Source organism: Physcomitrium patens, chromosome 21 (assembly GCF_059467195.1).
Source record: "Physcomitrium patens ecotype Gransden chromosome 21, ASM5946719v1, whole genome shotgun sequence".
In the NCBI taxonomy this organism is placed as follows: domain Eukaryota; kingdom Viridiplantae; phylum Streptophyta; class Bryopsida; order Funariales; family Funariaceae; genus Physcomitrium; species Physcomitrium patens.
In genome coordinates, this window is record NC_143430.1 from 10,483,514 (window position 1) to 10,503,959 (window position 20,446).

Genomic DNA, 20,446 nt, shown 5'->3' on the forward strand with positions numbered 1-20,446 from the left:
GTAAATTTAGTAAAAAACTTGGGTCCATTTAACATTCTCCTTCTAGAAACATAAATTTTAACATAGAGAGAATGTAATTACATATATTCTGACATTTAATAGAATCTATAAATCAAGGAAAGATGCCACTCAAATACATCAAATAGAGGATTTGCTTTGAAACTCAAATCACACACACCAACAAATACAAAAATGAAAACACACAAATGGCTTATGAAACAGAGACCAGAACATGAACCCATTTGTGGATCAGCAAATAACATGCAATGCCTGGCACATCAAACCAATTGCTACGCGAATTGTGCTCACTGCATTGCCATTGTGGAAGTGCCAATTGAAGCCAATTGGACTGCAACGAGCAACAACATGAGCTGCATTTGCAACTGGTGGCGAGGTTGTGTGCATCGTGGAGGGGGAAATCCCATCGGATCTCCCAAGACAAAGCAGACACGAAGGGGCTAGACGAGGAGTTGAGGAGTGTAAATTGGTGTTTTTTTTTAGAAAACGGAGAAGTGGGTGTTGCCGTGATTCCATGAGAAGGGGTTTACGATGGTGCGGGGGGTTTCTACCGACGCCCAAGGCCGCAACCGCAACAGACCGAGTAGGACAAACGGGAGCTGAGCGGGAGACTGGTTGCGAAGCTTACGCTCCCCAACGCCAGCAGGAGCAGCAGCAGCAGCTATGGACCCGGCCCTTCCTCCCCCACTATGCCCTGCTGCAGCAGCGTGGCCACGCACGGAGGTGGATTATAAGTGGCGCCGCGGACCGCTGCAGAAGACACTTGCGTCTCCAACGATGGTCTTTCATGGTTACGTGAAACTAGCCTTGGTTTGGTTTGAGGTTTCACAGAATGCAGGCTCGCGACGCTGCAACTGTTGTAAGCTCGCTGCCCCTTTGAGTCGGTCCGTTAGATGCCTTCAGTCACCGGTTGCGAAACTGCCTCGACTTGTCATGAAGTTTAGCTTTGCGGGGCCGTCGCTAGCGAATTCTGTGGGGTGCATCACCGTAATTGTCGATACAATGTACGCGTTGAGAGAGCTTGGCTTCCGCAAATCTGCCCCTGCGTTTTTTTCCATGCGTTTGTGTGTTCCTTCATGGTGCATTCTGCTTGCAACTTTCTTCTCAATCGAACTCGATGACTGCGCGTTCGTTGCAACCCTACAGTTTGAAAGTTGAGAAGGGAGTCAGATGATGAATGTCCGAGAAACGACACTGTAGTCTTTCCTGCAGCTGCCGTCCAATTTTGGGCGACATCCGGATACTAGGAATGTCATGAAATCCACAGACTTGAAGCGATTGCATTTACAGGATTTCAGAAAGTAGTGAGAGACTCGTTGTACACTTTCCCCTCTTCCATTTCGTTACAATGAAATCACCTCAGTCGAGCCAGTGCAGGTTTTGCTTGCTAAGATTCGGACTGTGATAGGTTTTGTAGTGTGCTCTCCTTGTTTTGTAGTGTGATAGGTTTATGGTTTGTTTTCGGATCCAACTGCGGACGACGTCTAATGTGAAGCATATGCTGTTTGAAACTTATGGCGACAGTATGCAATGAATGTAAGAGAGAAGGACAGGACATTTCTTGCAAGATTGAGCTCGATTGCAGCAATCGGGGGCAATCTTGTGCTCCCGCAGTCCAAAATCGTGCTTTGGTTCCTGTATCGATCTTCTTGTCATTTAGGGAGGGGCGGGGGAGGATCCGAGTCGGAGGATCCGTATTGATTCGCAATGCGCCTTCAATGTGCTTCACCGATTGTGTGACCTTGTCCCCGCTTTACTCACCCAGAGAAATTCATTTTACTGCCAGCTGCACAAGCGTCGTCCCCCCGCACCTCGGGTTTCTAGTGAGCTTTTCCCGGTGACGTACCATACATCGAACCTGCTCGATTGATCCTGCAACCCGATTGGTATAAAACTTTTACATCTTTTGGTTCCAGTTCTCTCTCTTTCAGTGCACTTCACATTTCTACGGTTGGAGCGGCTAAAGCGGGTATTGTACGGTGTCCTGCAGTTCTTCCCTTCAATCGCTCTGGGGATACATGTCGCAATGAGAGAGGTGTGTCATGCAGAGCTGCTGGGGCGGTTCTGACGGTTCAAATGGGAGTGTGAGCAAATGCATGCCCGATGCGATTGACGGTCGATGGGTTTCGTACATCTAATCTAATTTGTGGGTTGGAGAGGAATTGTCACGAAACGAAAAGATATCATTCAAGATGTCAGTCTCTGCGAAGAGGTTGAGAGTTATGGTTGTGAATGTTCTTGGCGTGACGCCCGTGGCTAGGCAGTTCGATGGGAACTGAGCGACAGATTATCTCATCCTCCAATGCGGCAACTTCCTCAAGCCGTTATTGGATTCCAATTTGCCGATACGTTGTTGCTAGCACAAGCCAATTAAGTACGATTAGAAGCTTTCTAGATATTTCGATTCTGGTGGTCAATGTATGAACAAGATTGCCTGATGCTCAGGTTTTTCGCAGCGCACTTCAAGCAGACAAACCCTGAATAATCCAGCTTAAACCCTTTTTTTTTGCAGGTTGATGTATACATTGCTGTTAGCTCGAAGTTTAGCGACCTCAACAACTTTAAATATGGTTTAGGCAATGTGCTCTCACGTCCACATTGGGGACCGAACTTGTGCCTCGAAGAACCACATTCTAGGCGCTTAATCAAACATACGAAGCATGCAGTTGCCTATCTGCACAGGAGGTTTAGTTCAGCATGGGGAGATATCGGATCCGCCTGGCTCCTTGTATGCCAACTGAGAAGCTTGTTGAACATTTTGCCAGGATTCATAGCTGGCACTCAGGGAGTCAAGCAGGCCATTGGTCTTGCCATGACTTTCACCGCTCAAGTGCAACAGTAAGTTTTGGGATTGATTCACTCACAAGTTCCTTTTGATCATAAGTTTGAGAATTGGGGTCGAACTGAGGACTTCCATCTAAGGCATATGTCATCAACATGTAAATGGTTTCCAGCTGAAAGACGTCCGCAAGGCAACCATAACCCTGAATGTAGGACGAGCAGCACAGAAACTGGCGATGTTGGATCCGCCTGGCTCCCTGCATGCCGCCTGTGAATGCTGTGAAGAGACTTACTAGAATTCATAGCTGGCGTGGAGGGAGCCAAGCAGACTCTGAATCTTGCCATAGTCTGTAATGCCCAATTCTAAGCTCTTGCTAAGCGTTTCCATGCCTAATCGATCTGGGCTTTGCACCGACGTCGAAGTGGGATCTAACTGAGGTAACTACCATCTCCCTTAACTTACAAATTCGGGGCCAGGTAAGGTTATTGTAGAGGAATCAGATAACTCCAGGTGAAAGTTTATATCTACGGATCAAGTTTATACATATACATGAATTCACGAAGAGAAGAAGCACACAAAATGGGAAATATTAGGTCCCCCGTGGCTCTCTGCATGTGACCTTCAAAAATCGCCAATTATTTCCCAGGATGGTGGGCTGGGTGTCAGACAGGCTATATGATAGGGCAAATCATATGTAGGTCAAGATTTTGGGTGCTGAGGTTATTCAGTAGAGGATTAATTATCTTCTACTTTAGGTAGTACTTTTCTTGCAAGTTAGTTCGGTGCAGAGATTGCTGAGGCACTTTCTGTTCTGAAATTCATAACCTCGTTGCAGACGGGTATAATGACTGTTTGTGGGGAGAAGTACTGTTCGATGCACGGCCAGTTGCAAAAATCATCAACTACGCAAGCATAATCAATGCAGCTGGAAGGCGTTAGCACGGAATATGGGATACTGGATCCGCCTGGCTCCCTGTATGCCACCTGCGAAGCATGCTAAAGGTTTTTGCCAGGATTTGCAGCTGGCGTTCAGGGAGTCAAGCAGGCCTCAAGTCTTCCCGTAACCAGCGCCGTCCTGTGGCAACCTTAAGTTCTGATTCTCTCAATTCTCTTTCAGGAGTTGATCGTATGCTTGAGCATCGACGTCGAGCTGAGGCCTCATTGTCCAAGGGTAGAAAACGTTCTGATGAAATACGACTGCAGAGCAACCTCGATTAAGAATATTGGAAAAGGGGTACAAAATTATGGGCAAATCTTGAATCTGCCTGGCTCCCTACATGCCACCTGTGAAGTTTGCCAAGACTTCTGCCAGGGGTCATTGCTGGCGTTCAGGAATCTAAACTCTACATTAACTCTTGCCAATTCTACGCGTTGCGCAAGGTTCAAGAATTGTAATCCATTGTACTGAAGTACTCCTCAATGCAATATGAACCTCAATTCAAAGCCTGGAATAATAAATCATGTATGGATAACTTGACTTCTCATTGTGTTCAGAATCTCCTGTATGAAAACTAATAAGATCAGTACCATGATTGCAGCCCAAACCAGCTGGCTGCGCTGGTGCTGACCGCAGTTGAATGTAACACAGACCGACGAGGGCACTTGATCAATGCCCCAAATTTCTTTGCAGGAACTTTCACGTGTTGACAAAGGTTCTAGAAAACTTTGCCTCAAGGGACATCTAATGATCCTTGTGGATGACGTATTAGATGTAACCTGTAGGTGCAGGAAATTTAATGACATTTATATTATTTTGAAAGACTAGTTAATGAGTAATCTTTACGAACATCTGTTTGGGTGATGAAGTTATACGCTTTGCTCATTATCTAGTCTCTGCACATATCATACTTCGCGTGGCAAGCATCTAGACCTGGTTGGTATAAACAGTAGGAGATCCAACTTCTTATGCTTCAGAGTCTGCACCCGACTAGTTCCAGAAATCCATGAGGCAGACCTAGCCAGTTTAGGGCTGCAGGCTACAACATTGTGCACTTCGGGGTTGCTGTACGAGCTGACACAAAAGGAAATGAAATTCAAAATAATAATCGTACAATTTCTTTGTATTACTATTTAAAAATTATCAAAATATTCAACAAAATTTTAAAAATTATATTGTCATATGTTAGAATAATCTCTTCATTATTTTTATAGGGTATTGCTAATGCCACCACAACTTGTCATCCACCACATGCTACCCACACCTTGCAATAGTCATTGTCTAGCTGAAAGCAATTGTAGAAGGTATTGGAATATTTTATTACAATTGTATAACTTACAACAATGCCCACCTTTTCTATGTAAGCAATTAAAGCATTACAATTTCTAAAGATGTTGGTAATATCAAGCTTAAAAATAAAGAAACATGGAGCAATTTGTTTTTAGGAGAGTGGTGGATACATTGCATATGAGAAGAATATGTGAGAAGAGCATACAAAAACATTTATAAGAAGTATATAAGATTGTGAGGAATCTTATAATAAAAACAGTTGTAATTATCTATTTAATTATTTATATTTAATATTATTTATGTAACTACTATATGGTGTTACTAATTCTAGTATATTTTTGCTACTACTACCATAACTTATCATCTACTATATTTCATCACATCATAATTTTTGCTAATGCTACCACAAGCTCATTTAAACTTACATTGCTCACCAAAATGTATGTTATGGAACATTGCTAATGCACACTATAATAAATAAAGTACCTATTCTTTATAGATGTTTATTTTAGTATTTTATAAAATACATTATAGTGTCCAACACAAGTTTAAAGTAATTTATGGTGGCATTAAAAATAAATATAATGACATATAGTACATGATAAAATGTGGTAGGAGTAGCAAAAAATGTAGTAGTAATTAAATTACAATAAACTATATTTTAAAAAAAATATGATTGTGGCAATTGATTAATTTTTGGTTTATTTAATGATATTGGTCTTCTTAATTTTTATTAGTATATATATATATATATATATATATATATATAGACAATATTATAGTATTAAAAAATACATAATTAGCATATAAACCTTATAGGGCCTTATAATCTTACTCAATCTCTTCATAATAGCCTCTTAATGTGGTAAAAATTATTTTTACCAAGGGCTTAAAAATTGCTCTTAACATTTTAAAATAAATTTTAAATAAATTATAATTTTTTTATAATATATTTAATATTATAATATTAATTTAAAACTAATTATTTCTATTTTATTAAATTTTTTACCAATATAATTAATTCAATCAATTAAAGAAACTTACTTTTTATAAAAATAACTAAAAAAATATGAAGCTCTTTTTATGATTTTTTAAACTATTAATTAATATTTTTAGATTTTTATAAGTAAAAAATGTAGCTAAAATTATAATGTGGATATAAAGCTTGATAATTAAATATTAATTCTTATTAATAATAAAATAATTTCTAAATCAACTAAGATAATTACATTCAAGACTTATTTATAATTCAATTTTATATCACAAGCATACATCTTTATCTACATTAAAAGAGTTAAATAGAAGTAAGTAGAAGTAAATAGATTTGATAATTTCTTATAAAAAAGCTTTTGAGAAGCTTTATAGACTATCACAGACAAAGACTTGATGAAAGCAAATAAATAAGTGAGACTCTCTCAAAGAAATAGAAATAAAGAAGTATATATATTAAATGAAAAACTCAAATAGCTATTGCCAAAAGACAAGGAAATTAGAGACTCTTAAAACTAGAATAGAAACAAGAAAGAAGTTGAAAAGAATAAAGAAGGCTTTATTCTTGCCTCTATATTTACTATCTACCTAAGATCTATGTGGTGATATTCTATAGGATCTCCAAAAATGTATTGATTTTTCATGACATATATCTTAACTTGCAAGACAAGTTTTCTATATGGGCACCACATAGTTAGCTTATTCTACAAGCTACCAACAAATATGGCACATGATTAGCTTGTTGACTAAGTTTCTAACCTACTAATCAACTTCAAACACATATAAAGTCAAAACAGTATCTAGAAAGCTTTTAGGAAGCTTCTCTAGAAGGTATTATAAAATCAATCTACTTTTATTTATTTTTATCTACTTCTATCTATTCAAGGTAATAATTAAATTAGATATATATCCATGATATAGACACATATTTGATTTTTTATGTGTTTGTAGGTGATTGGTAGGTTAAAAACTTGGCCAATAAGTTGACGATGTATCACATATGTTGATGACTTATAATACAAGTTGGCCATATGGTGCACGTATAGAAAAAAGTTTCTAGCAAGATAGATAGTTGTTTTGCAAGTTAGCTATGTAGTACAAAAGTAAGAAATTTCTCTTGCAAGTTAGATAATTGTTCTGTAAGTTGGACATATATTGGAGATTCTATAGAATGTTGTCACATAGCTCTACGTTAGATAGTATATATAGAGACAAGAGTGAAGCTTTCTTTACTTTTGTCAATTTTTTTTATTATTATTATTTTAAATATCATTTTAAAAATCTTTAACATTCTTATCTTTGACAATAGCCATTATAATGTAAATATTATACTATCTTTGAGATAATATCTACTTTCTTTAAGTGATATAAGATTGTATTGATATTTTGATTGTATGAATTATGTCTTTGACAATTTGATAAGAGTGTTAATTTACCATTCTTATTTTATTTTAGAAGTATATAGATTATTTCACTTCTTTTGCTATACTTTAAAGATTATGGATTATCCACCTTTAAAAAAAATAAAAATAAAAAATCAATATTGAGTTTTTTCTTAAAAAAACTGGAATATTTTTTTATATTTTTTTAATTTAATATCATATGTTACAAATTATTCTCTTTTAATTTGACTTATGGATTTGCCAAAGTTTTCTATTATAAAGTCTATTATAAAGATGGAAAAAAAATTATAGATATTACATTTGGCAAAAATGATAATAGATTTGCAACTATTGTAGATCTTTACAATTTTTAAAATAATTTTAAGAAGAAAATTTTATATATTATTAATAATAGTCATGGAGATATTATTTCCATACTAATGGAAGAAGTCAAAAATGAGGTCTAATGTCTACTCCAAGAAGTTGTGCAATTGAAAAAAACATGTAGATTAACCTTACAATTGAATTTAAAAAGTCTTATTACTATAAATACAAGAAATGTAAGAAGTAGTATACTAGAGAAGTTTAATCAAACAAGATCAAAATTTCAAGTTTTTTTATAACAAATCAAGCTTTATATAAGATTATATCATTTCTAATATCTTGATGGATTTACTCAAGTTGGATTCATAAATATATTTCTATCTAAGAGGATTTTTTTTTTAATTTGTACCTTTAATAGAAAATAATTCATAATTCTTATATAGTTAAAATTTATTTTTAGAAATATATATGACTAAATTTAGAAAAATCAATCAAAGAAGAATAATTCAATCAAAACTCTTATTTTTACAATAAGAATCACAATTAGCTATCATATATGCTATTAAATTCTAAAATCTTTCTTGCTACATCAATTAAAATAACAAAGTTCTTATCAATGAATTTTAATATAGATTAAAAGATAATATCAAAGATTTATTATTAATAATGTTGAAACCAAAGTCTTTTAAATAATTTATTGCACAAGCCATTGCATGCAATAATTGACTTTTTGGAAGATGCCAAGAACAAAGATTTGGGTAGAGAAGAATAAGTCAAGTCACAACAATAATTCCTAAGTTTTTACAAACTTATTTATTAAGACTAAAACTTATATAAATCAATACAATATGTTTCAAATCTCTCATTAAGAAAAAAAAGACTTAACATCATCAAAAAGAATTGTGCTTATAATTTAGAGAATCTAAGTGCAATAATCAATATTTTCTAAAAAAAAATAAAATTATAAAATAAAAATCATAATTGCTAAAGAAGATAATGTGTTAGAAAATAAGTTTATCTGGCTACTATAGAGATTGTATGATTGAAATCTTATAGAATACTTAGTGAAGGTTATATTCTCTTTTCAATTTCTTTGCTTTGCTTTACAATAGATTTTTTTAGGACCAAAAAATTAACAAAACCTTAGTCTTGATGGATTTAAAAGCTTCAATTTATTTTATAGATGAAGATTTTGTTAAAAAACAAAAAATATCTTTAATTGAAAAAATTGAATCTGTACATGTAGTAGTCATAGATGAATGTTTGTTATCTTCTAGAGATATTAGCCATAAAATTATTTCTTCAAATGTAGCAATTAATAGGTTATAATAATTTAGTAATATTTAATATTATTAAATTTCTTTCTAATCTAATTATTTGAGGTATAATGTGGATGACAAAATATATTCCTTGGATAAATTGGATTTTTTGTAACCTTAAATTTTTCTATAGTATAACCTAAATTTTTATTATTCAAATAAAAAATATTAAGTAAAATACAACCAAATTTTTATTAATAGGTGCAAGAATGTTTTTGCATGCTACATCCATTTCTAATGGTGGAACTTTAAGTAGCACTCTAAATTAGTATTAATATTATTAAGATTTTATTAAAAAAAAAATATAAATATTCTTTGGAGTATTATCATTATGATTGTTCAATAGATCTTTAAGAAAGAGCTCAATTGCCATTTGGACCAATCTATAGCTTATTATAAGCCAAATTTGTCGTACTTAAGAAATAAATTGACAAAAATCTTATTTAGAATTTTACATATCATTCAAAAGCTTTAACAAGAGTTCTTATCTTATTTGTGAAGAAAAAAAAATATATTACAAATGTGTGTAGATTATCAAAGATTCAAAAGATCATTGTAAAAAATAAATATTCTTTTATTTTTGATATCAAGACTTTTCAATCATTTAAATCAAGCAAAGAATTATACAAAATAAATCCATAAAGAGCATATAATTTGATACACATTAAAGAAAGAGACAAATGAAAGATTTCATTTTGAATCAAATAAGGACATTTCAAATATAATGTCATGCCTTTTAGATTCACAAATGTACTTGTTGTTTTCCAATATTTAATGAATCATATTTTTTAAGAATTTTTAAATGATTTTAGTATCTATTATCTATATGATATTTTAATCTATTCTAAAAACTTTATATTTTGCATGTATTATAAAAACTTAAAAATTCAAGACTATGTGCCAAGATAAAGAAGCATGTATTCCATATAACTCAAATTGATTTATTAAGATACATTATTTCAAATAATAGCCTTATGATAGATCCTAAGAAAATTTAGATTGTCATAGATTGGAAGATTTCAAGAATAATAAGAGATGACTAAGATTTTTTAGGATTTTTAAATTACTATCAGATTTTTATTAAAAATTATTTTTAAGTTGCAACTCTATTTTTATATTTATCTTGTAAAAAAAACTTCAATAGAATAAAAAAGAAGCTAAAGAGGCATTTGAAGCTTTGAAGACATCTTTTATTATAATCCTAATTTTGTATTGTGTTAATTTTTAATTTTTTTAAAAAATTAAAATAAATGCATCAAACTTTACTTTAAATGTAATATTATCATAAGTAGGATTGGATAACAAATTTTACCTAATATATTTTTATTTAAGAATATTTTTAGCAATCAAAATTAGTTATAAGATCCATAATAAAAATCTTTTTGTAATTCTATATTCATTTTAAGAATGGCAATAGTATCTAAAAGATGCTTTTAATCCAATAAGTCTTTATAAAGATTATAAGAACTTCAAGCATTTTATACTAATACATGTTTAAAATTGTTGTCAAGCCCATTGCAGCATGTCTTTGTATAAATTTGAATTCAAAATTACTTATCAAATATAAAAATAATAAGGCTTGTTGGATACTTTTTTTAGATGTAATTATCTTACATCAAAAGAAAGAAGTATAATTTTTAATTTAAAATAATAATTCTTTTGAAGTCAAAACAATTTCTTCTTTGAGCTATAAAATCAACAATAATTGTTGATGCAACATTTTTTAAATAAATTCAATCAAATATATCTTTATATCTTCTTGTTCCTGATATATAGAATAATTCTTTTAAATTTCATGATACTTTTAAGTTTGAATTTATTAACAATCTTTTCTATCTTGAAAAATACTTATATATTTTAGAATGTGAAGTACAATTGTATTGGCTAATCAAATCCTAGGAAAATCCTAATCAAATTTTAATTATATTTTAATAAAATTTTAATCAAATATTAATCAAATCCTATATAATTCTACCAAAATCTAATCTAATTCTATAATAAGATAAGAATATTAATAATTAATAATTTAATTTTTGATCTTTACCGAAAAAATTATACTTTTTAGTCTCTTAATTGAAAATAAGGAAAATGAATTTGAAGAAGATCTAAATAAAAAAATAAAAAAAAACATAATATGCTCAAGTATTGGATAGCCTTTCACTCCAACCTTAATGCCAATTTTATGGCATTAATATTTCTTATTTATATTATTCTATTGCTTCTAAATTTTTCAAAGTTGTTAAAACCAAATTCGCTATTAGTATGCCAAATTTTACTTTTAATCAACCAAAAAATTATTGCAAATCTAAGAAAATCTTATTGGCCCTTTAATTTTTAAAATTCCAATCTACTTGAATTTCAAAAAAATTTAAGTTAATCATCTAATTAAGCTTAAATTTATAATATATATTAAATATAATTATATTTATAATTCTACAAATTTTTATTTATAGATCTACTATAAATTTCTTAAAATGATCCAAAATATAAACCTTTTTAATTTTACAAAATTTAGAGTCACTCAGAAACAACCTTGACTTTGCAAAGTTCATACAAATTCATTACAAACTCAAATCCTTCAAAATGAACATCCAAAGAATCTTTATTTAGTTTTTTTTTCAAATCACACTTTTTAATGAATAAAAAGACTTCAGATTAGCTATAAGAATGAAAATTTTGTACCTCAAAGTCTAATTTTGACTCAACTTCATAATCAATTGTCTTTAAGTACCAACATTTAATTTTTTTTAAGTAGTTTTTACTAAGAGCTACTATTTGCTTGTTTTTTAAGATGTCTATGATACTAAATTTGCTATTCTATCTTATTTTTTCTTATTCATGGTCTTACAAAGTATGTAGAAGCCTATTTTGCAAAAAATCAGCAATATGACTTTTTAGTTTTAGTACTTCTTTGACTATTATCTATATTTTTAAGGTAATTTTTTATTATAATTTGAAATAAGATATTCTATAATGTAATTTTTTTTCTTTCATCCATTAGTCATATTGCAACATAATATTAGAATGTATGAAGATCCATCTTATATTTCATGTATCTCTTTTTAAGCCATATAAAACAATAGATATTCCAGAAAGAAGACAAATGCCACTTCTTCTTATAGAAGTAGACAATAAATAAGAGTTTGAAATTGAAGAAGTTTTAGATTCAAGATAGTGCCAAAATATCTTGTACATTGGCATGGATATGATATTGATGAATGTACATAAGAGCCATTTAATAATCTTACAAATTCAACAATGAAGATTAATGTTTTTTTTATCAATAATATCTATCGAAACTAAGATGAAGAGTTAAATAATTTTTTGTTATAAAAGAAACAAAGATCAATAAAGATTTTATTTTATTCATTATCTTTGTTTATAATTTTAATATACTTGTGGTACTAAAGAGATGGAGAATCAACAACTAATAGATTTAATTCAAGAGCTATTGTTTATTGAATTATCAAACAAGACATTGAAATTATCACAACCTTCAAGACAATGTAATAGAAACAAAGGCCTTCAAGAACAACATTTTTTTTTAAAAATAAATCATAAAATATAATGTATTTGGTATCATGACCTTAGAAGAGACTTCTATTGTGAAGCAATATTTTTGAAAGTATGGACAATCCTTTATGGTGTTCTAAATGTTTTATTTAAAAGAAGTTACAAAGATTTCAACAATGATCAAATAACATGGTGGTCTTTTCATCCTAGTATGAGATACTATTAATGGCTATAAGAATCTATTAATTATATTTAAAAAGAATGAAGATTAGAATATATAGTAAATATAATTTGTTGCATCTTGGATATTTTTAATATATGATTGTCAATCTTCATAGAACTTATTCTTAAATGGAAGAATAATATCACAAATATATATATATATATATATATATATATATATATATATATTAAAAGAATTAAATAGAAGTAAATAACATTGAATAAATTTTATAAAAACTCATAAAGAAGATGTTTAAGAGCTTCATAAACACATATTTGACTTTTTACATATTTCTAGATGATTAATAAGTTAGAAACTTGGCCAACAAGTTTGCTACATATTCCACATATTAATGACTTATGATATAAGTTGGTTATATATTACACATGTAGGAAACTTCTTTCAAGTTAAACATGTATTCTAAAAGTTGAGTATATGTCAAAAAGCATTATAGAACATTGTCATGTAGCTCCAAGTTATATAGTATATATAGAGACAAGAATGAAAACTTCTTCACTCTTCTTTATGTCTTTCTTCCTTTTCATCTTATTGTAAGAGTCTTTAGTCTTTTTGTCTTTGATAATAATCATTAAAATCTTAATATTATATTATTTTTGAATAAATATCTACTCTCTTCAAGTAGCACAATATTGTATTAACATTTTGGTTGTTTGTAATTCATATCTTTAATATTTTATAAATTTTTTGAATATAATTTTTATAACTTATAAATCTTTTAATTTTTAATAAATAATTAAATAATTAAATAGTCTTTTTAATCTTAATATTTTTTATTTAAATGAATTAAAACTAAATCTTTAATAAATCTATCAATTAAAATCTATTAGTGGGATTTATACCATATCATGTTTAAAGTCCTTACCATACATAGATTAATCAAAAATTAATATTTAATTAAAAATACTTTTATTAATAATATATGATTTAGAAAAAAATCAAAATATATTTATCTTTAAATAAGCACAAATTAATAAGTGATTGAAATCAACCATAAGGTTGTGATTGTAAAATTATTTCTTCTAAAAACAATATGAAGTAATTAATCTATTTATTAAAAAATATATTTTTTATTCTTTTATTTATAAAATTAATAATAAAAAAAATTAAAAGGCTAAATCTTAATAAACAAGATCATTGAAAAATAAAATTAAAAAATTCTATGAAGAATCTTCTAATTTGATTTTTAGATGATATATCTTATATAATCTTTATTTTTCAACTTTAATTTCCAAAATTTTACTTCAAAGTATTGTAGACACTAAATCATGATCTAGGTGTAAGATAATAAAAAGACTTATGAAGATTACAACAAAAAAAATTCAAATAAATTATAGAATATTATTTAGAAATTAGAACCAACTTATAGAATATTTTAGGATTCCATTCAAAAAATAATCGAATAAAAAATTTATATTTTTATACAATACTACCATCTAAAATATATTAGAAGCTTAAAGTACTACTTATTTATTTCATTATAAATATCTAGTCTTCCTGGATGTATTAATCTTTTTAAAAGATATTGATTTTGCCTAACTATGTATTACAAACTTTTTAACTATAAACCAATCATGTTTTTTTAAATAAATAAAATTCCTTACAAAATCCTTAAGCTTAAAGTCATAAGATTATAAAAAATCTCAATACAGAAGCTCCTCAAAGAATATATAATGGTATTAACAAAGTAATAAAATAAAACATGATGTTAAGATTTTTATAAAAATATATAATTACATGAATATAATTACATGTAGAATATATAGGCAATAATAGATTATAATAACACAAGTAGTTTTAAATTTAAATCTCTATCTCTATTATCTATGATTTAAATGAGAACAAAAAAAACATACCAAAAAAAGATCTAAAATATAATTTTAATAAAAGACCAAAAAAAAAAAAAAACTAAAACTAAAACTAAATGTTTATTATTATTATTATTATTATTATATATATATATAGAAGAAGATTCTAAGCATAATTTCAATAATATAAAAATAATCCGTAATATAAAATCAATAAATTTTGTAATTAAGGCAACTTATCATGTAAATATCAAATTACTAATTATTCTTTGAAAATTGCCTACTTACTAGCCAAAACGTATCATGCAACAAAAAAGAAAAGGAGGCGATGTTGAAGCAACTAGAGATATTGACATCAACGGAGCAAGATTGTTGTAGTCACTGGCACCGCTTCAATGACGGGACATAGTTTTGGATTGTAGATAAGGTACCCCACATTCAGTAGACGCTGCATCCACTTGCAAGGGCTCTACTTTTCTCATGACATAAGCCTTGACCCACTCTCCACTATTTACATTGGTACCTTCAGGAATGCGTCTTGTCACATCTTATCAGAGACAATCAGATCATTCTTCATGGCCGTGGCTCTCTACAAGTTGTATAAAGTTTTCCAGTTGTATTTCGAGACCTTCATCGAGAGCTCTGATCCTCATCACCTCAATCACATCGAGATGGCAGTGGAAGAGGTCACAGGGTAGTGATATTGCTCACCCCAGAACCCCACAACCTGTTCAACAACAATGAAACGTCTCTCGAAGTCTTTTAGCATTGCATCGATGGTGCGATTCGGGTAATGGGATCTTGTCCCTTGACGACTCCACGCTGATGTATCTGTTCAACCCTCAGGTTCAAATGCTTACAGTGGATCCTCTTAACTAAAAACATTTGTTGTGCCAAGTTCGACACACGCACCAAAAAGCTGCCTGTGAGGTACAGTGATCCCCAACTAGAGCTTCCACCGTCCTTTCCCTTTGAAACCAATCTCGACTGTCTTAAAGAGTAAAAAGAACTCTCTTTCAACTTTTACAAACTGTGTAACTGCGCATGCCGGGACGTCAGCGTAATAGACGAGTCCTGGTGCACACCGTGGACTTCGACATCGATAATAGAACTGTCGACTTTGGAGAGATATTGTTGCCTTCAGGACCACCAGCGCACTGCCTTAAAAAGTCTGGTCCCGCTCTATACCACAGCTCTAGTTGGGTCACTTGTAACTTGATCTTTGCTGAGGTTACTAGATGAGCCGTGTGGGACCAGCGATTCTGACTTGGGAGAATTGTATCGTCGCGAATTGCATCAGATGAGCGACACTGCGTGGTTCCTCATCCAGCACCCATGAAACCGTGAACACTAGTTGGAACGGTTGGTTTGGCATACATGGTTCAGGTCTTGCGGTAGTCAGTGACCGATTTGCAACAACATTTGATCCTTGTTTCCTTGCAATCAATACATAGGAACTTATCAATGTAAGCAAGTATTCCACTTCATCGCTGATCGAGGTTCATAGTTCAAGGTTCATAGTTCAGCTCATCTTTGTTGATAAAAGCGCCTTGTCCACTCTCCTCCTCATTCATGTATTGGGTGTGGATAAGCATGTGGCTGAATTCATCCGTCTCATTCATCAGGATAAGCACTTTTGCTACTTAAACAAAATGAGTATGTAGAGTGGTGATGAAAAGCTAAGTGTTTACTATGTTTATACTATTGCAGATTCATACAAAAAGATGTAGAATTGATTTGTTTAAGAAGGTAATGAGGTTGATAGATACAATATTAGAATCGACTTTGTCAACCATTAAGTAATTGGATTATAGTTTTGGAAAGCATCAAAATCTATTTTATTTTTAGAAAATAGATAGTGGTTAAAGAAGTAGCAAAGGATTTAAGTTTTTGGAAGTGCTAAACTACTTAATTTGATTATTTGCAATAAATCAACAAGAAAAAATTTAGAATTTTTTTTAGAAAACCACAAATTCAAATAGCATAAGTAATGTTAATAAAGTTATTGATACAATAAGCAACTCTACAAATTGAATGATGATGAGAAAAGAAAAAGTTAGAAACACAATAACAACTTTTGCCAATAGAATTATTGTACAAGAGAAATCATGAAGAATGCTAAAGTTTTTATATTTTTCTATTTCATAATAATTTTGTTAAAAATAATTGTTGTTACACAAGTTATAAATGTAAGTAACTAAAATAAAATAAAATATAGACTAGATTAAAGAAGTCAGGAATTAGAAATTCTATTATAAAAAAAGAATGTTAAATTTAATTGAATTAAATAAATTTTCTAAATTTAAAAGAAAAGAAAATGAAAAAATCCCATTGGAGTTCTAAGAGAGCTAATAAGATTAAGCATAAATTTTTCCAAAAGAAGAATTTATGAATATTTCTTTGAACATCTTGCTGAAATTATAATTTGTATGTAGGTCTATGAACTTGGTTTAATGAAGAAGTTCTTACATCTTAAAATTTCGGAATAAAATTTTAAAATATAAATTTAAAAATTAAAAATAATACTAAAACAAAAAACATACAACTTTTACTTTGACATAAATAGTGTATATAGAGAATTATGTATAGAGAAGCAAAAGAAGAAATTAAATTCTTAAAAAAATTAAATATTTTAGATAAATTTAAGCATTTATGGTATCAATAATAAAACCAATTGGAAAATCTACAGATTATAGAACTAAAAAAGTATGTCGAATTTGATTCAAATTCTATAAAAAATTTCACCAAAAATCAAAATCAATTTTTTCCTGATATTATAGGAAAATAATCTCTTAAAAATAAATAATAAAAATAAAAATATCTCTAAATTTATGTAAAAATAAATAAATATAAAAAATAAAAATAAGATTAAATTTAAATTTTGAATTTCTAAAATTGAAGATTTTTTTAAGAAGAAAAAATATTTAGATTTTTTAATTGAAATTTTTTAATATAAAAATAATCATGTTAAATTATTATACAAAAAAATCAATCACATTCACTATCAAATATTATATCATTTTTAATATGCTACAATATGCACTAAAAAATTTAATGCAAAATTTTATAAAATTGTTTTATATATAAATGTATATAAAAAGAAATTATTACAATGACTTTTTTAAAAAGTAAAAAAGAGCAAAAATGCAATACTACTACTTCTAAATAATACAAAATTAAATTTATAGTTTTTTGTGACTTTCTGCTAGAAAAAAATATATTTTATAAATATTACAAATAAAAGTACAAAGATAATAAGAATTTATTTTTTATCCAAAAAAACTTTACTATTTATAAAACAAAGTATATAAAAAGTAATAATATAAATAAAAATACATGCATTAAATCATTATATAAAATATTTCAATCAAGCTAAAAATTAATGACAATCATTAGCATGATATTCATATTAGGTAAATAACACAAAAATAAATCAAACAATTAGAATACATAGAAAATTATCAAAATAATTGTAAAAAATAGTAGTAGTAACTTTAATATTGATACTAAATTTTTTTTATGGAACTAATTTACTTGAATTACTTTATTTTAAAATAAATACTTAATTTACACAAATTTAAAAGAGTTTTGGGAGGATATGGTTGAAAGTAATAAAAATAATTGTATTAATATTCTTTACAAGATATTATCAAAAATATTTTTGTTAGTAATTTTATATTAATGAATATAACGATTAATATAAATCACTCTATTCGAAAATTCATGTAGTACTTAAATATCATCATAAAAGATGTTTAATTTACAATTGTTCTATCATAAATAAAGGTATGTCTTTGCATTCAATTCTAAACAATATTAAAATATCTATTTTTGAAAGATGATATAGTTTTTTTTCCAAAATTATAACTAATCTAGTATTTTTTTAAAAAAAACTTTCTTAAAGTATGAAAAATAGCTTTGAATGAAAGATTGTTTTTAAAAAGAAGGACTATTTATAAGGTATAGTTTACAAGAAATCTCCTAGATTATCTAAAATGTTTCTTGTCTTATATAAAAAAATTATTAATATTTTTCTTTTAATTATTTTTTTCTTTGATAAGTTAATAAATATTAATTTAATTCTATTTTAAAATTATTTATTTATTTATCATCTTAAAAAAAAATACCTTAAATGGTACCATAAATTGCCTCATCTTTTTATTTGGATGAAGATTTATTACAAATGTTCAACCTCCTTTGTACCTAATTTGGAAGCTTTTTCTTAGCAGCCATATAAATGGTACCATAAATCTTCCATGATACCTCTTCATAACTATGGGAAGGAATAGTAAAATAAAACAAAATCTCTTTGCCATAATGATCATTTGTAGTATTCAATATCCATTTCTAATGTTGAATTTTAAATTTTAAATTATTAGATTTCTTTTCAATATTGCATGTACTTTTATTTGATAAAAATGTAATCAGTTCATGTTTACAAAGATCTGTTATAAGTTTTTGCATATAATTTTTGATGTTTCAAATAAATCAAATAAGGTGGTTGTAAACTAGAATTCGTGTATTAGTATAGTCTTCTATTCTCTTATTTTATAAGTCAATAGCAAAAATATAATCCCAAATATTTAAGAGGTACACTTCATCTTGTCACTGCTCGCTTTTGTAATCCAGAATTTTGTATCAAAGTATCAGTCTCTTCTTAGTAAATAAACAAATACTTTTCAGTGTTAGGTTCTTTAATCGTGTTCCTCTCAGTTGCAAGTGTTACAGTTCTGTACAGTAGATTATAAATATAATGGTACTTTTCGTCATTATTCCTTTCCCAATTACATTCTTAACTTTCATAACTTAAATGCTTATTTGATAACTTGATGATGAGCTGTTATAAGTGACACAAATCCAATCTCTTCAAAAGAAGAAATTGAAGTACCAACTTTCACACAACAGGAGCTGCAAGATTACAATTACTTGCATATTGCGATTAACCAAATTAAAAGTGTCGTGATAAGCAAGTGGCTAGAGATTTTAGATCTACATCTGCACTTTGGAAAGTATTCAACTGTGGTTACATTGTTGTGATGCATTGTGTGATCTTTGCTGATACACTATTGACTGTGTAACAATATGCATTGTTAATGAAGATCACCTCTTTTAGTGAGGCACTTGGTGATTACCTGGATGACCCAGACTTCATAGGGGAACTGCCTCAGTGAACTCTCCAAGCACCTGCACACAAAGGTTGAAGGACCTTGGCTACACCAGCTCATTTAGCATATAATTGAAGGCATTAGAAACTGGTGAATGATATCGTCCAAGCCGAATTGATCGCCCAAAGCATCCAGGTGGAGAATTCAACAGAGACATACAAGTCAGTATTTGAACGCAAAAGGCACAACAAACTCCCAACAACATGACACTTGATGTGCATGGAGCAGATAAACCACTGCCTACTTCACAATGGTAACAAATGCTCTCTTTCAAAACTGAAAGGCACACAATGAGATCTTCAGAATGATCACACTTCCTTCAGGAAGTGTCCAGCATTGGACCACATGATGAAAGACAACTCTGAGACAGGGTGCATAACATTGCATTAATGCACAAGCCCTTGCCAAAATACACCTGAACCTGAATACAACCCAAAAAAAATGATATAATTCAGTTAAAATAGCTTGAAATTTAAAGAAACTAAAGACGCTACAAAGTTTAAGAAAATCGGACTGGACATACACTAGCACCGACAGAAACTCCTAATTGGCGAAGAACATGAGCCTGATAATAATCTGTGCTGCTCAGAAGACAGATCGGTTCAGCAGTCAATAATCCCGTGCTCCAGCACCACAGCATGTACATCGATGGTAAACCCATTAATATATGATGATAA

At 29.5% G+C, this 20,446-nt stretch overlaps 1 protein-coding gene across 4 annotated transcripts; it reads left to right on the plus strand.

Moving 5' to 3' along the window:
* Nucleotides 1-246: 246 nt before the first annotated feature.
* On the plus strand, nt 247-4,282 carry LOC112274017 (uncharacterized). Of its 4 annotated transcripts, XR_016499793.1 has the most exons (3): nt 247-877; nt 2,531-3,237; nt 3,636-4,282. XR_016499793.1 is itself a non-coding variant. In XM_073529719.2 (2 exons), the coding sequence occupies exons 1-2, from the start codon at nt 851-853 to the stop codon at nt 2,858-2,860; spliced, it is 357 nt and encodes a 118-aa protein (XP_073385820.1). In that variant the 5' UTR covers nt 247-850; the 3' UTR covers nt 2,861-4,282. The 4 variants fall into 4 exon arrangements, 1 of the variants encoding a protein (XP_073385820.1); XM_073529719.2 differs by having other exon boundaries at nt 2,531-4,282; XR_016499792.1 differs by having other exon boundaries at nt 250-3,237.
* Nucleotides 4,283-20,446: the final 16,164 nt, after the last annotated feature.

Excerpts from the sequence above, each read along its gene's own strand:
- LOC112274017 (XM_073529719.2), top strand. The coding sequence starts at position 851 with ATGCAGGCTCGCGACGCTGCAACTGTT. Across the intron at positions 878-2,530 it reads CTCGCGACGCTGCAACTGTT|GTTGATGTATACATTGCTGT; the intron begins GTAAGCTCGCTG and ends TTTTTTTTGCAG.